Source organism: Anopheles maculipalpis, chromosome 2RL (genome assembly GCF_943734695.1).
Source record: "Anopheles maculipalpis chromosome 2RL, idAnoMacuDA_375_x, whole genome shotgun sequence".
Lineage (NCBI taxonomy): Eukaryota > Metazoa > Arthropoda > Insecta > Diptera > Culicidae > Anopheles > Anopheles maculipalpis.
Window position 1 is genome coordinate 95,904,025 of NC_064871.1, and position 17,742 is coordinate 95,921,766.

The window sequence follows — 17,742 nt, forward strand, 5'->3', positions numbered from 1 at the left end:
AAATCCCGATCGGTCAAGGAATGGCCGAGTTATCGTCAATTTTCCACGGGAATGTTTCAGTTTTTCCGCCATAACTGGGCAGGGGGTGGTGTGATCGGGTTAAGGTGTTCTGCAAAAAGTTGTGCGGTTCAAAGACTCATCCAACAGTTTTCGGAAAATCCCGATCGGTCAAGGAATGGCCGAGTTATCATCGATTTTCCACGGGAATGTTTCAGTTTTTCCGCCATAACTGGGCAGGGGGTGGTATGATCGGGTTGAGGTGTTCTACAAAAAGTTGTGCGGTTCAAAGACTCAACCAACCGTTTGCGGAAAATCCCGATCGGTCAAGGAATGGCCGAGTTATCGTCGATTTTCCACGGGAATTCTGGGTTTTTCCTCCATAACTGGGCGAAGGAATGGAGGGATCGGGTTGAGGTGTTCTGCAAAAATGTGGACGGCCCAAAGACGCGTCTAACGGTAGGTCATTCATCCCGATCGGTCCAGAAATGGCAGAGTTATCATCGATTTTCCACGGGAATTCTGAGTTTTTCCTCCATAACTGGGCGAAGGGGTGGAGGGATCGGGTTGAGGTGTTCTACAAAAAGTTGCGCGGTTCAAAGACTCATCCAAAAGTTTGCGGAAAATCCCGATCGGTCAAGGAATGGCCGAGTTATCGCCGATTTTCCACGGGAATGCTGCTGGCAGAATTTCCCGGCAGTTTAAAGAAAATCTTCCCTAAATCCGTTTAATATAAAAAATAAGTTGCGGAGGTCTTTTGAACGGATATTTAAGGAAAGAAATCAAAGTTAGAGGTAATTACTTAAAATTAAAGAAAAAGTTAAAATTGTGCCGGAAAAAAATTGTCTTGTCGGAACGAAAATATTTTCCAATCCGTTTTTTAAATTTCCATCTGCTACCTCCTCGGAATCATGCTCTCCTGTTACTCCTGGTCGGATTTTGCCGCATCGAAATTGGGTTGGTTTTGGCCGAAAATCTGCCACCGGGAGTGACTTGTAATAACAGGAGATCATGAACTCGAGCAGGTAGCTCGGGCCGATCGAAAAATCGAAAATCCAACCTAAAAATCCAAAGTAAATTTTAAAGTTGCGGTGGAACATTTAATTCGGAAATAAACTTTTAAAATTGACTTTGGATTTTAAGATTGGATTTTCGATTTTTATATCGGCCCGAGCTACCTCCACGAATTCATGCTCTCCTGTTACTTCAAGTCGCTCCCGGTGGCAGATTTTCGGCCGAAATCTGGCCAATTTCGATGCGGCAAAATCCGACCAGGAGTAACAGGAGAGCATGATTCCGAGGAGGTAGCAAATGGAAATTTTAAAAACGTATTGGAAAATATTTTCTTTCCGAACAGACAAATATTTTCCGGCACAATTTTTACTTTTTCTTCAATTTTAAGTAATTTCCTCTAATTTTGATTTCTTTCCTTAAACATCCGTTTAAAAGACCTCCGCAACTTATTTTTTAATATTAAACGGAATTAGGGAAGATTTTTCTTAAACTGACGGAAAATTCTGCCAGCAGCATTCCCGTGGAAAATCGATGATAACTCGGCCATTCCTTGACCGATCGGGATGAATGACCTACCGTTGGATGCGTCTTTAGCCCTTCCACCTTTTTGTAGAACACCCCAACCCGATCCATCCACCCCTTCGCCCAGTTATGGAGGAAAATCCAGAATCCCCGTGGAAAATCGGCGATAACTCGGCCGTTACTTGACCGATCGGGATGTTCCGCGTACTTTTGGATGAGTCTTTGAACCGCGCAACTTTTTGTAGAACACCTCAACCCGATCCCTCCACCCCTTCGCCCAGTTATGGAGGAAAACCTCAGAATTCCCGTGGAAAATCGGCGATAACTCGGCCATTTCTGGACCGATCGGGATGAATGACCTACCGTTGGACGCGTCTTTGGGCCGTCCACATTTTTGCAGAACACCTCAACCCGATCCCTCCACCCCTTCGCCCAGTTATGGAGGAAAAACCATAATTCCCGTGGAAAATCGATGATAACTCGGCCATTTCTGGACCGATCGGGATGAATGACCTACCTTTGGATGCGTCTTTGGGCCGTCCACATTTTTGCAGAACACCTCAACCCGATCCATCCACCCCTTCGTCCAGTTATGGAGGAAAAACCCAGAATTCCCGTGGAAAATCGGCGATAACTCTTCCATTTTTGGACCGATCGGGATGAATGACCTACCGTTGGATGCGTCTTTAGCCCTTCCACCTTTTTGTAGAACACCCCAACCCGATCCATCCACCCCTTCGCCCAGTTATGGAGGAAAATCCAGAATTCCCGTGGAAAATCGGCGATAACTCGGCCGTTACTTGACCGATCGGGATGTTCCGCGTACTTTTGGATGAGTCTTTGAACCGCGCAACGTTTCGAACAACACTTCAACCCGATTCCACCAACCCCCGCCCAGTTATTGCGGAAAAACTCAAGCATACCCTTGAAAAATCAACAATAACTCAGTTATTCCTTTTTCCATTGGGGATGTTACGTGTACCGTTGGATGAGTCTTTGAATCGCGCATCTTTTTGTACAACAAAAACCCCGGCCTTTTGTTCCAACAAATATCAAAAGAACATGCATTCCAGGAGATAACTAGTTGAAGGTTTCAAATTTTTAAATTAAAATTTCTTGAAATATTTCAAAAGCTCGTCGTAAAAGCTTAATGATTTCCCCTTTTTGCGCCTATCCTTATGCAATGCTGGATCTCTAATTGTTAGCTTTAGCATGCTATAATGTTGAAGCATTTTCGGCGCCTATTAGTATGCAATGCGTAATGCACTATCATAGAGCTTTTTCTTGCAGTTGAGCGAAATTTGATGTTTTTTGTGGTAAAATGCTGCTTGCTCGACTAGTATGCTCTCCTGTTACTCGAAAATAATTTTTGGTTCAAAATTTGCTTGTACCTCTCCGAACAAATTCAAGATTCGATATTTTTTCTCATCGGTGGGAAAAAATACCTTTCTTGCAAAACAAAATGTATTAATCGAAATGAAATATTTATTTCTTCTGCCTATATTCCTTAAACCCCCAACGGATCTCTTCTGCACATTTTTTTACTTTGACTCTAAACCCTCTAAAGGCCTTGTCTGGCTTTTTACTGCTTTCTTTGACTTCATTTTACCAGTAACTAGAATGTCTGTCCTGGGTCAATCGTAGCCAGAGTAGAGAAAACTTAACCCGGCTTTAAATTTATGTTTCGAAATGACTTTCATCAGCAAACTTTGAGATGTACTCACAAAAAAGACGATTGTCTACACGAACGATTACACTTTATTTTAACCTTGTTGAAGCTCTGAAACGAATTCCCGTAGTTAAGTTATAATTCTAAGTTTACGAAATAAATTTCCTCCTCTACATTGGCATGCTTTACACAGTCTATCACTCCATAGCGCCTCATCAAAATCTACTAGTGAAAGTGGTGATTACGCAAAATTAGTAATAAATTGCTTGGGTCGATTATATGCTTGTTGGCAGCTATAATGTCAACATCGTAGGTACAATTGATTGATCTGAAAAGCAACTCTCGCCAAGGTCTTTTGCTCTAATCAGAATAAGTCTCAAACCCTACAAAAAAATCTCGAACTACTCCATTCAACTTTGTCCATAGCATACGCAAGGGTTAAGCTAGAGAGATGTCAGAAGCCAACCACACAATCCTAATCTTAATCGCAAAAATTTGTCCAATGCCTAGAACATATGTTTTGGTGCTTCTACTTGTATAATGTTCTAACAGCACTCCGTTTCTTATCTTTGACGTATGCAACACATTTTTGGCCGCAGACCCTACGCACGGTAAAAAGGTGGGGACAGTCGGAAGCATCGTGACGAAAAAGGAAACTGTCCCAACTGTCTCGTGTCTGATTGTGATGTGTCAGGGCAATGATAATTGTAGAGCGCCCATCGTTTCCTTATGCGAGAGAGATTGCGATTGTCCTACAGACGCCGGAGCGCGACATGTCCATGCCCGTGCCGTATTCGTTCGATTTTGATCAGCATCCGTATCAGTATGGTTTTGAAGCTGACCGGAGTGACTAACAGCAGCGCAAGTGATGTACGGAACGTACCAGCAGCAAGATCGTCTCACGGAGGATGAAATATTGCAGGGCATGCTGGAACGGCGGCATCATTTTGCCAAGCTGGATAATAATCGAGGATTTCAGCACACATTTAGGTGAGTTTTAAGGTGATCTTGCGCCCTGGAGTGTGCAGTTTTTCTACAGATAATGGTTGTGTTTCTTGCAGAAGGAAATCCCGATGGGAACTGGTGCGATTATCCCTCTTGATTGTAGGGATCGAGTGTACGTACGCTACGGAAACAGCACTAGTAGCACCCATCCTGCTCGGCATTGGACTTCCGCACACGATCATGACCATGATCTGGGCAACACCCTCCATCGTTGGTTTGCTGTTTGCTCCCGTCATTGCGTCCGTCAGCGATCGGTTAAGATCTCGCTGGGGTCGTCGACGGCCGGTGATGCTTACGCTGGGAATCTCGATTCTCACCGGTATGCTCATCCTTCCCAACGGATCTGCCATAGGCGAGCTGCTCGGCCTAACCAGTGTAGGTTGGTTGGCCACGATCACAACCATCGGGCTGATAATGTCCGACTTTTCGGCTGAAACGAGCAACGGTATGTGCCGAACGTACGCCATGGAGGTGTGCACGATCCGCGACCAGGCACGTGTCCTTAGCATTATGGTTCTGACGGGTGGGATCGGTGCTACGATGGGTGCCTTGTTTGGAGCAATTGATTGGAATCGGCTCGGAATAGGACGCTATCTGGGAGGGAACGATGCGTCAGTGTTTGCTGCCAACTGGATCGTGTTGTTTATAGGACTTTCGGTCACGTTAACAAGCTTCTCCGAGATTCCTCTGCCAGTGCAGGAATCAGAGCCGATGCTGCGTCCCGTTACACAGAAGATGTTGCTCGATGAGGTAAAGCGTGTGCATGGAGGCGGTGATGAAGAAGTTGCACAAGAAGACACCCAAGCGGTGGTTGGATTCAAGCAATTCCTGCTGAACGTTATTCATATGCCACGATCGATGAAGGTCCTGTGTCTGACGCAACTGCTAAGCCACATGAGCTATCTAACGTACTGTCTGTACTATACGGATTTTGTTGGTGCAACTGTGTATGAAGGAGATGTCAGGGTGAGTAGAATTTCGGTGACATTAGTTCAAAGTGAGAAGTGATATGTGTGGAGGAGGAGTTATCGATGGCAAGTCAAGTGTGAAATGTGAGGATTGTCAGTGAAAAACTTCATGAAATACTTGCCAATTTCAACAATGTTTCTTCAAAACTCCTCGTACAGAATTCAAACGATTTTCCTGCCTTGTTTCGCAGGCTTTCAAAGACTCACCAGCCGCGGAACGGTACGCCGACGGTGTACGGTTCGCCTGCCTCGGGATGGCCCTCTGCTCAACGACCTCCTCAATCTACTCCGTGTTTATCGAACGGCTCATCATTCGGTTCGGTGCTCGATCAGTTTACGTCGGTGGTCTGCTGGCACATTGCTGTGGGATGCTCGCGATGGGGCTCGTTCCACACAAAGCGGTGGTGTTTTCATGCTGCGCTCTTACTGGGATTATGTACGCAACCATCTACTCCATACCGTTCTTGTTGATCTCGCACTATCATTCGAAAAATTGTGTAAGTATGATCTAAAATAAAGTTAGGAGAATTAAATTATCATTTACGGTGTATAAATTTAAATCCTAGTTCGTTGAAGTAGACGGCCAGTACGTGGAAAGCATCGAACGACGAGGGTTCGGGGTGGACGTTTCCATGATGAGCAGTATGTTATGTTTAGCACAGGTATTCACGGGGAGCTTTGGTTGTTTTTAGAAGCTTTTTTAAACCAAAGTTATTACTTTTTTCTCTCTCTACAGCTAATTGTGTCTCTAGCGATCGGTGCAGTAATTGATGCGGTTGGATCCACTATTATAATTACATTTATCTCGTCCGCTTTTATGCTGTGTGCTGCAGGATCTGCAATGGCGATTCTGTATATGGGATTGTAGGTAGCAACGAATTAATTTCTATTTTTTTTTTAGCGTTAGAAGTGGCTGGTCGAATTTCTACCTAATATGTACTTTAAGGAAGCAAAAGATTAATAAAAACGATTGTAAATTTGTACTCACATTTGATAAGCGTACAGAGTAAAATCTTCCATTATCAGAGAAGCGCTTACAATGTTAAATGAAGCTGTTACAGTTGATGTAGCTTACATAGGCTCGTTTGCTCGATTGGTGGTAATTTACAGCTGTATTTACGCATGAGTATAATTAAAGCAGTGAGCAGCAATAATGTAACAAGAAATCGCAACGTTTTTACGATTATTTCGTTCAAATGATCGAATGAAGCTTTCAGAGAAAAACGCCTACAGGTATGCAATCCGTATGCCCCTAAGCTTTGTGGCGATAAGCGATTCAACAGCTCGGAGGAAAGTGCGTAAACTCGTAACCCACATTGTTTCTCATGATTATTTCCTCCCAGGGTCTGAAGTAAATAATACTAAACTTTAGCTTAATAACATAATAGACTAAAAAAAGGATTTCCCAACAAACCGCAATACGCATGAAAATGAAGAAAAAAAAAAACGAGCCATTCTTCCAGATAACAACAAATCAAACAATTTATGAGCAATAAAACGATTAATTGCCAACAATCTGACTTATCTACACCCCTTCGCAGTACACCTGTTAGCTATAAACCCAAAAATATCCTTCATCACCGCTTGGCACAAGCAAATGTTTTCCCACAGCCTGTTCCTCGGCGGACCATATTGTTTATAATAGTTCATATCGTTGATAAAAAACAAAACAGTACCCTCGTTGTTGCGCCATACAGCATCGAAATTGCCACCACTTAAGAGCCTGGTATCTCCGGCATATGTTTATCGACGTGGAGCTCGGTGACGTGCGTCGTCTGAGCGCACATGATGCGTGCGTGCCTGAGTATGGTCAGTGATGGTTGTTAACGGGGTAATATGTGTCTCCCTCTACTCTGCAGGTAATGTTGAGTCTAATGCAAAGCCTGACCTACCGTACGGTGCAATGCGCTTGATGCTGGGAGACACATTCGTGTTGTGGGCCTGCAAATCGATCACCGTGTAAATGTAGCATTTGTTTGTGTAAGTGTGCCCTTTCGGAAATAGGGGTGTGACACCCAGGGCGAACGGTACCCTATGCTCACCACCTTCAATGCTAATGCGGATTACAAAAAAACACTAAAACACTGGGGTGGATTAGGAGCTGCATGTCGATGCAGTCGCCATGGTCTATGGAATTATGCTGCTAGTGAATTGTAGTCACCAGGGACACGATCAGAAAGAGGGTTAGCGAGAGAGACAGAGAAAGAGAGGAAGAAAAAAGGCACGAAAGATAGAATAGGAAGGCAACAACAGGTGGTAGTAGTGGCAGCGACCACAATATACGCGCCCCCGGTCCCAACTAGACCTACTCCATCTGAAGAGGCATCAGTATTGCGATGCCTGCCTAAGTAGCAGGTCGGGTTTTTGGGAGGTGACTAGTGGGTGTTTATGTGTTAAGGTGAAAGTATGTGTCTAACTTTTAGTGTTTTTGCTGAAATATGTGCCTCAACCTAGTGAAGGAGAGTCTTCACAGTTCAGTTTAAAAATGATATAAAGTGCCATAAAGAAGAAAGCAACTTCAACGAACAATCGAACGAAAAATCCAAAGTGAAAGTATTTTGTTGCCTCCTTCGTGAACTATTACATAAATATGTTAAACTGTCACCCTCCGTTCGTTTACTGTTCGATGCAGTTCGTTTAGTGCATACCAAAACGCGGGGCTTATTCCGGGGACGTTGGTTTGTGTTCCTTTTTTATTGCATCGACCGTCGCTTTAGAATGTGCTTTGTGGTTCCAACAGCTAGTTTCGCGCACGTGGTTTATTGTTGTAGGCCGGTCGGTTGCGGCGAGATTGGACAAATATTAACATCTGTCGCTCCCCGCACCGTAATAAACCGTTCCGTTTGATTATTCGCCGACCGACCGTTCCGACACCGGCAGATCTTTCCTATCGTCGCTGAGCAATGGGGAGGGAAGGAGGAGGGGGGTGGTGGTGGTGGAGGTCTCTAAAGATTGGCCAATCGGTTCAGTGTTGCAGCAGGTTGAATAAACATATAGGAAGACGCTGCAAAATGTGTTTTCTATGTTTAGAGTGTTTAAAAGGGGGTTGATCGCAATGGCAGATTTAGCCTTTCGGAGGGCTTGGAGCCCTCTATCACATTGAATTTAAGTTGGGTGATGGTCCGATTTGTTCTTCGCATGTGAAACCATGTATCGGATTTATAACTAAGTTTACACTTCTTACATTATTGATCGTGGAACAATGATATAAAAAAGACAAAAACTGAAGCGAAAATGGCCCTTACCGGACCAAAACTGAGCGAGTTATCGTTGATTTTTATTTTTATTTTTTTTTATTCATAAGGGACGGCCAGGCCGTATTGCTTTATCGTTGATTTTCTACGGAAATGATACTAATGGCATTTTATGACAATTTTCGGGATCCCTTTAGCCGCTTCCAACGATATAGCGAGTTTAAGTATTTCCGCCATAACTGGGCAGCGAGAGGTGGGACTGGGTTGAGTAGTTCTACAAAAAGTTGCGCGGCTCAAAGACTCATTCACCGGTACGTTGAACGCCCCGATCGGTCAAGTAATGGCCGAGTTATCGCCGATTTTCCACGGGAATGTTTTAGTTTTTCCGCCATAACTGGGCGGGGGATGGTTTAATCGGGTTGATGTGTTCTACAAAAAGTTGCGCGGTTCAAAGACTCATCTAACAGTTTGCGGAAAATCCCGATCGGTCAAGGAATGGCCGAGTTATCGCCGATTTTCCACGGGAATGTTTCAGTTTTTCCGCCATAACTGGGCAGGGGGTAGTGGGATCGGGTTGAAGTGTTCTACAAAAAGTTGTGCGGTTCAAAGACTCATTCAACAGTTTGCAGAAAATCCCGATCGGTCAAGGAATGGCCGAGTTATCGCCGATTTTCCACGGGAATGCTGCTGGCAGAATTGCCCGGCAGTGTAAGGAAAGTCTTCCCTAATTCAGTTTAATATTAAAAAATAAGTTGCGGAGGTCTTTTAAACGGATATTTAAGGAAAGAAATCTAAATGAGAGGAAATTACTTAAAGTTGAAGAAAAAGTTAAAATTGTGCCGGAAAATATTTGTTTTGTCGGAAAGAAAATATTTTCCAATCCGTTTTTAAAATTTCCATTTGCTACCTCCTCGGAATCATGCTCTCCTGTTACTCCTGGTCGGATTTTGCCGCATCGAAATTGGGTTGGTTTTGGCCGAAAATCTGCCACCGGGAGTGACTTGTAATAACAGGAGATCATGAACTCGAGCAGGTAGCTCGGGCCGATCGAAAAATCGAAAATCCAACCTAAAAATCCAAAGTAAATTTTAAAGTTGCGGTGGAACATTTAATTCGGAAATAAACTTTTAAAATTGACTTTGGATTTTAAGATTGGATTTTCGATTTTTATATCGGCCCGAGCTACCTCCACGAATTCATGCTCTCCTGTTACTTCAAGTCGCTCCCGGTGGCAGATTTTCGGCCAAAATCTAGCCAATTTCGATGCGGCAAAATCCGACCAGGAGTAACAGGAGAGCATGATTCCGAAGAGGTAGCAGATGGAAATTTTAAAAAACGGATTGGAAAATATTTTTGTTCCGACAAGACAAATATTTTTCGGCACAATTTTTACTTTTTCTTCAATTTCAAGTAATTTCCTCTCGTTTTTAGTTCTTTCCTTAAATATCCGTTTAAAAGACCTCAGCAACTTATTTTTTAATATTAAACGGAATTAGGGAAGATTTTTCTTAAACTGACGGAAAATTCTGCCAGCAGCATTCCCGTGGAAAATCGATGATAACTCAGCCATTTCTGGACCGATCGGGATGAATGACCTACCGTTGGATGCGTCTTTGGGCCGTCCACATTTTTGCACAACACCTCAACCCGATCCCTCCACTCCTTCGCCCGGTTATGGAGGAAAATCCATAATTCCCGTGGAAAATCGATGATAACTCGGCCATTTCTGGGCCGATCGGGATGAATGACCTACCGTTGGATGCGTCTTTGGGCCGTCCACATTTTTGCAGAACACCTCAACCCGATCCCTCCACCCCTTCGCCCGGTTATGGAGGAAAATCCATAATTCCCTTGGAAAATCGGCAATAACTCGGCCATTTCTGGACCGATCGGGATGAATGCCCTACCGTTGGATGCGTCTTTGGGCCGTCCACATTTTTGCAGAACACCTCAACCCGATCCCTCCACCCCTTCGCCCGGTTATGGAGGAAAATCCATAATTCCCTTGGAAAATCGGCAATAACTCGGCCATTTCTGGACCGATCGGGATGAATGACCTACCGTTGGATGCGTCTTTGGGCCGTCCACATTTTTGCACAACACCTCAACCCGATCCCTCCACTCCTTCGCCCGGTTATGGAGGAAGATCCATAATTCCCGTGGAAAATCGATGATAACTCAGCCATTTCTGGACCGATCGGGATGAATGACCTACCGTTGGATGCGTCTTTGGGCCGTCCACATTTTTGCAGAACACCTCAACCCGATCCCTCCACCCCTTCGCCCAGTTATGGAGGAAAAACCCAGAATTCCCGTGGAAAATCGATGATAACTCGGCCATTTCTGGACCGATCGGGATGAATGACCTACCGTTGGATGCGTCTTTAGGCCATCCACCTTTTTGCAGAACACCTCAACCCGATCACATCACCCCCTGCCCAGATATGGTGGAAAAACTTAAACATTCCCGTGGAAAATCGGCGATAACTCGGTCATTCCTAGACCGATCGGGTCGTTGCGCGTACCGTTTGATGAGTCTTTGAACCTCGCATCGTTTTGTAGAACATCTTAATTATCTTGTAGAACCTTCCCACCACTTCCCGCCAAGTTATTCCGAGAAAAAGGAGGGTTTCTGTGACAAAAACCGAAACTCATTCATTTTTGGTCCGATCGGAGCGTTCGGCGTACCGTTTGATGAGTCTTTGAGTCGCGATTTTTTTTTGTGAAACTCCCCACTTCGATTCCTCAACCATCCACCCAGTTATTTCCATCGAAAAGGTGGGCGTGCAGCATACCGTTAGATGCGTCTTTGTGTCATGCAACTTTTTGTGCAACATCTCACCTGCTGTTGGAATTAGTGCAGACTGAGTATGTTATTAAAAGGAATGTTTTTTTTATAGATATTTTATTTATTTATTTATTTACTTATTTTAAGTATGACGTTTTGCGCCGTATTATCAACACCACATTTATTGACTGTTTTTACAAATTAGACAACCGGGGCATTTTCTCTCTGTTTTTTTTTTTGCCTTATCCCAGGCATACTCGGTTGTGGGTGGGTGTTGAGTTGATGTCCTGGTCTATTTCGGTTGTTGTTGGTCAATGTATTTGGTGATGGGATAGTTTTGGTGCGGCTGGTCTATTGATGCGCTTTGAGTGTTTTCAGTTTGGCTGTTGTAGTGTGTTGTGGCTATTTTTTTGGTGACTTTATGATATGCGTGTCTGGACTGTAACAAAACAAGCAGAGTTATTTGAACAACACAAACATGGATTTACCTGTTTACAGTGTTTTCCAGTGCAGTCCACCAGTGACTTTCCAAGCCCGCGCGCAGTCTAGTCAGCATCCAATCCCGCAGCAGTAAGGGCGACTTTGCTACACTCGAGAGTGAACCCACCAAACACCCCCAAACCAAGCGTCAACGCAGCCAAACTTGTTGTGCCAGGGCTGAACTGGATTCGAGAACACTGTACTATGGAATACATCTCCTCTTTTTATCGGTACAGTTGAAATTTTCATAGAAATATGGAAATAATACAACAAGAAAAAATATCAGTAACCTTACTAAAAATGCTCTTAATAAACATATGTTATTATGTCCATATCATCATGGTCCGGATTTGAAGTGAGTGAGTAGTATGTTTAAACAAAAAAAACAACAGCCGGAATGCTTTTAATATGTGTTTGGCGCTCGTTCCGAACTGCCATCTAACGCGCATAAATTTCGAGAAATCGCTATTCACACCCACCTGTAGGAAACATTCCGCCCATGTTGAAATGGGTGCCAAATGTATGAAATTCAATTACATACGTTTGGGAATTTTTTGTTTCATAGTTCACATTTAATTAAATCGTGGAACTTCCCGGATTTATTCACTACATTGACGAATACTAAACAAAATCCAGACAGTAATCATGGTTTGAAAAGAGGAAGCATTTTAAAATGATTGTTATGGTTATTTAAGAACCCAGCATAAATCGTTCTATTTTTAAACGAAGCTATCAAATTCGGTTTTGCTTTTAGTTTTAATTACAACTATTTTAGAAGTTAGTTAGCTGGCTTTGTTGCTGTGTCGTTCAACTGCAGCACACTGCATTCTGATGCATTTGGCAAAAGTATGCAACTCAACTGTCAGAACGTGTTTTTAAAACGTGATATGATTACAAAATCAATCAATCAAATTGCTCACCACAAATGTTTGGATAAACGTCGTTCATTTATGCGGCTAATTGGTAACCAGAGAGGCGTTGTGGTTAGAACCACTTTGGCATAACAAGAATATTTTTTTTTGAATAACGTAAACTGAATACTTAGAATAGTTTTTCTACTCTCGTCATAAAATATATTATTTTCATACCACTTTTCTTTTCAACTATTTATTCGCTTTTAATGATTATTTATTCATTCAATCAAAATATGTGAATTATCTGTTTTTTTTTACTTATTTCTAATTCAAGCGTTGAATTTGCTTCCTTATTTAAAAAAATCCTAATAATAGTTTCGTCATGCATTGTGAAACTGCTTGGGGTTTTTGGCAAAATTCTCCGAATTACTATACTTACCGTCATATGATAGGCACACCGGCTCATCAGAGAATGCATTCACACCTCTCACCCTGCACACAGACACACAAACCACCCACCAAACCCCACCAATCTGGCCTGTCCGGATCATGTTACCTTCTCGAAAAAAGCACGAGAACTCCTTACTCCTTAAGGCACATTCTACTCCTGCCATTCTCGCTAGTGCAGTGTAGCGTGCAAAAGGTTTTTGGTGTTATTTTCGGGACCAATTTTCGGACACCGCAGTGGTAGGCTGGCTTTTTGAAGGAGGCGCACTTCACTGCACCTCCCTCTACCCTTTCCCGTCCTTTATGCTCATTTGCGAGCGATAAAGGCAGCTGAAGGAATGCTGAACAGAACAGCCAACTTGTAAGGTTTCGCTTCTTTCGGTGCATGCTTCTTCGGGCTTCGGAACGGAACATTTCAGGGCCAGCAAATGCCGGGGTATTATAATTGTAGCGAGAGTCATTTACACTAATAGTGTAGTCGGCTTGGGTTGCCGGTTTGTGTGCTTGAATTTCCACCATCGATGGGCCTGGAATGGTTTTGATAGTGTGCCTGGCCCGGATGCCACACGGGTGACAGTGCCGGTTAGTCCGTTCGGAGCCGTCCAGCCGAGCGGTGGTTTCGTGCGCTTAACCGGCGACAGACAAATCGACTTCCGCGCGAAGTGTGCATAACCTCGGTAGATCAAAAAGAAAGCGGAGTGCGTCGGTTTGCGGCATAACTTAAGTGGACATAATTGGTTTTAATATATACGGTGTGCGCGGGTGCGTTTGGCAAAAGCACGGATTGGCCCAGACCCACAACAGTGAGTGAGTCCCTTGGTGTTTGATCTTTAGCTTTGAATGGCGGCGACGGTGGCGACTACGGCGGCGTAGTAAAGCGGTTTCGACGAGAATGCGCTGGGCGAATTTATTGTGGAGCACATATTTTAGCCATTTTGTAGTTGGCGCCAACGCGCCCTGCTTGGTAGTAATCCAGTTAGTAGCACGTGCCGGTTCGCATTCTTTGTCGTACCGCATGACCGCGATAGACTTAGTAGAACTTTATCACCCACTGGAATCCGCTTTGCTTACCGAAACCCGACAGCCGGCTTCGCTGGAGAAGATTCTAGCGTAGAGTTTTATCGAGAACGAAAGGGTGCAAGAGTTCTAGGAAACCAGTTCCCACGGTAGTATTAGTAGCTGCTTAACCTTAACCCAGTCGTGTCGTAGTTGTATTCGTAGAAGGGTGCCTGAAGATGCCTACCTAGCAGTAACCCCTCTAAAGAAGCTTCAGTAAGATAGTTCCCGCTTTGAAGTGTGTCTAGTGTTAGTTGTCCAGCAGTAAAGTCGTTACACGCGGTCAACCGTGGTGTCCCAGTTCGTACACCTAACAAATCCACCCTTTCCCAAACATGGCGACCAGTAATCCGGCGTTTGAAAACGATGAGACCGTGGCCGTCGTGACGAACCCCACCAAACAACGCACCAACGAACGACAACCCCACCAACTGCCAACGACGACTCAGCCCACTTCCAGCGAGCCATCGCTAGCATCCACTGTCAAGGTGAACCACTTCCAAGAGCCACCGCTGGACGTGGCTGGCAACATCGGCCGTGCCAGTGCACTGCTCGAGATGAACCTCATGAAGACCATCCCCAAGGTGCAGCGTGACAAGTGGGGCAAAGATATCGAGTTTCTGCTGTCCTGCATTGCACTCTCGGTCGGGCTGGGCAATGTGTGGCGCTTTCCGTTCACGGCGCTGGAAAATGGTGGCGGTGCGTTCGTCATACCGTACCTGATCGTGTTGCTGCTGGTCGGCCGACCGATCTACTATCTGGAGATGCTGATCAGCCAGTTCTCGAGCCGGGGCTGCATCAATGTGTACGATGCGTCGCCGGCAATGCGTGGCATTGGCGTCGGTCAAACGTACTCGACGTTCATCGTGATGACGTACTATGCGTCGCTGATGGCGGTCACGATGAGATATCTGATCGCTTCGTTCGGTGATCCGCTACCGTGGAGCGAGTGTAGCGAAAGCTGGAACGCTACCTGTATCGATTCACGGTTGATCACAAACATGGCCGAAAATACGACGACAACGGCCGTTACGTCGGCTGAGCTGTACTTTGTGTGAGTATCAAATGACGGACCTGGTACAGTATGAAAGTATCGAAGGGAAAGGTTGAGGTTGAAGCTTGTTTCTTCAGTTTGTAATTCAGTGGCAATCAGTTGCCTTTGTTTGTAACATGAGTCGAACTGCACTTTCCCAAAGGAATTTAAGCTTGAAAATTAAGTAGGAAAATTGTTCCCAAATTATTACCTACACGTACTTGGATCATTCAGCCGAAGCTTTATTCTTAAGGACTGTTACTCAAGGGTCTGAAATCATTCCCTAGTTTTCGAGTGCGAAAAATGATCTCAAGCACTGTTTCATGAGCATTGTAAGGCAGCAACAAAATATCATCAGGACGGCCAGGTGGTCTAGGCGAAAACGACGCCGTCCTTCACAAGACAGGACTGGTGTTGAAAACCCATCCATACCGTGATGTAATTATCAGCAAATCTAGTAAGCAGTTCGATGACAGGCGTGAGCTAGAAGTCGAGTCGAAGTCCACTCCATCTTTTTTTGAAATCGTTTACGCAAAGTTCTAATTCTTATTCTCGGCACGATTTTAAGCAGAAAAAGATGATGATGATGATGATGAAGGAGGAGATCCCCTAGTCTTAATGTGCATCCTCTTTACATCGTATGGGACATCCGTCGTGAGCGAGCAATTGCCCTATTTTAAACTCAATTTCCCAAAACCAATGACCAAATCTCGTGCCAACTAACAATCTCTTCGACCTCCCCAGCAAAGACGTCCTGAAGGAAGCGACCACAATACACGATGGCATTGGTACACCCGATTGGCGTTTGGTGCTGTGCTTACTCGTACCCTGGACGTGCATCTGCTTGACACTGATCAAAGGTATTGTGTCGAATGGGGTAAGACTTTTGGCCATACTCAGCTGTTAACGCAATGCTGCATTCCCTTTTGCCAGGAATCAAAAGCTCCGGCAAAGTTGCCTACTTTCTGGCCATTTTCCCGTACGTTGTGATGCTGGTGTTGTTGGTGCGTGCCTGCACGCTGGAAGGGGCCGGGGACGGTATGCTGTACTTCATCAAACCTCAGTGGGATCGAATACTGGAGGCGAAAGTTTGGTATGCAGCCGTTACGCAAGTGTTCTTCTCGCTTACGATCTGCTTCGGTAACGTGATGATGTACTCGTCGTACAATCGGTTTCACAACAATGTATACAGGTTAGTTTAGAGTCCACTCAGTAAGATCACGAACTGGATAATGCTTTAATTTCTATTTTCTGCATCTCCCATGCCGGCTCACCTAGGGATGTTACGATTGTGTCGATCATGGACACGCTCACATCGATGCTGGCTGGACTGATAGTGTTCGGCGTGATCGGTCATCTGGCCCACGTGCTGGATGCACCGGACATTAAGCAGGTTGTACGGGGTGGTGCAGGACTTGCCTTCATCACCTACCCGGATGCGATCGCCAAATTCACCTTTTGGCCGCAATTCTTTGCCATCGCCTTCTTCATGATGCTGTTCGTGCTGGGGATTGGCAGTAATGTGGGCATGGCTACCACCACAATGACGGTAATTCGCGACCGTTTCCCCCATCTGCAGCCCGCCTTAGTAGCGGTTGGCATCGCAGTGGTTGGGTTCGGGATCGGAATCATCTACACTACGCCCGGTGGACAGTACGTGCTGGACTTTCTGGACTTTTACGGCGCTTCGTTTGTGGCGCTCGTGCTGGCCGTCTTTGAGATGATTACATTCGCGTGGATCTACGGCGTTGGCCGTATCTGTCGTGATATTGAGTTTATGCTCGGTATCAAGACGGGCCTTTACTGGCGCATCTGTTGGGGCTTTATCACGCCAACGCTGCTGGCCGCTATCCTGCTCTACCACATCGCAACATACGAAACGTTCACTTTCAACGGTTACGTGTATCCCGATGGGATGTATGGTTAGTATGGGCAGAAGCCGTGTAATAGCAGTTCATCTGATCAATATAATCCAACAATAATCAACATCATCATGCTTTTCCTCTCCTAACAGCCTTCGGCTGGTGTATCTTCGCTGCGGGAGTGCTGCAACTTCCGGCCTGGGGAGTTTACACGTTCCTGAAGCGGAAGGAACCGGCATGGAGGGATCGTTTGCTGCACTGTTTCAAACCGACGCACGATTGGGGCCCGGAAGACCCCGAACTGAATGCCAAGTATCACGAATCGGTGTACAAATACGAACAATCACTGCCAAGCGACCGGTCGATACTGCGAAGAATGTACGATAATGTGTTTAGCTAAAGCATTTACACTGTACTGTCCATGTGGCAGCGCATTTTAGCATAAAGTTGATGTATAGAGCGTAAGGAATCAATACGAAGCTGGAAACAAATATTTTCAGCATTTCAGTATGGAAACAAATTTGATTGAAATGCGTCTTTTTAATAAAGAGAAAATTTTAATGAAAAAAATTGTTTTCCTATTTTTGTTTTTAGAGGACTTACTGTTATTCTTTTTAAATATTGTAAACAAACATTTCAATACAGCAATTGAAATAATTCTGCGCAGGAAGTTTTTAAATTTATTATTATTTCCAATGCTTTGCAATGCGCCGCTCTTCAATCCTCAAAACCTGGCCCTTGAATATTGAAACATTCCTGTGAAAAAGTTGCTTGGAAGTACACATTTATTAAACATTAAACAGCATCTACACCTACCCAGCAATGCAAACAGTGTTACTGACCGTAATGGGCA

At 44.6% G+C, this 17,742-nt stretch overlaps 2 protein-coding genes across 2 annotated transcripts in view; one reads left to right on the forward strand and one right to left on the reverse strand.

The window, feature by feature from the left end:
- The window catches only part of LOC126568447 (probable 6-phosphogluconolactonase), an 81,296-nt gene that overhangs the window by 19,282 nt on the left and 44,272 nt on the right, over positions 1 to 17,742 (reverse strand). The window lies entirely within an intron of this gene.
- Positions 14,317 to 17,294, forward strand: LOC126567967 (sodium-dependent nutrient amino acid transporter 1-like). The gene is made up of 5 exons (XM_050224353.1): positions 14,317 to 15,048; positions 15,772 to 15,887; positions 15,961 to 16,219; positions 16,306 to 16,949; positions 17,042 to 17,294. The coding sequence occupies exons 1-5, from the start codon at positions 14,330 to 14,332 to the stop codon at positions 17,287 to 17,289; spliced, it is 1,986 nt and encodes a 661-aa protein (XP_050080310.1). The 5' UTR covers positions 14,317 to 14,329; the 3' UTR covers positions 17,290 to 17,294.

Coding starts and splice junctions, on each gene's coding strand:
- LOC126567967 (XM_050224353.1), top strand. CDS start 14,330: ATGGCGACCAGTAATCCGGCGTTTGAAAACGATGAGACCGTGGCCGTC. Junction 15,049..15,771: donor TCGGCTGAGCTGTACTTTGT/GTGAGTATCAAA, acceptor CGACCTCCCCAG/CAAAGACGTCCTGAAGGAAG. Junction 16,950..17,041: donor GTATCCCGATGGGATGTATG/GTTAGTATGGGC, acceptor CTCTCCTAACAG/CCTTCGGCTGGTGTATCTTC.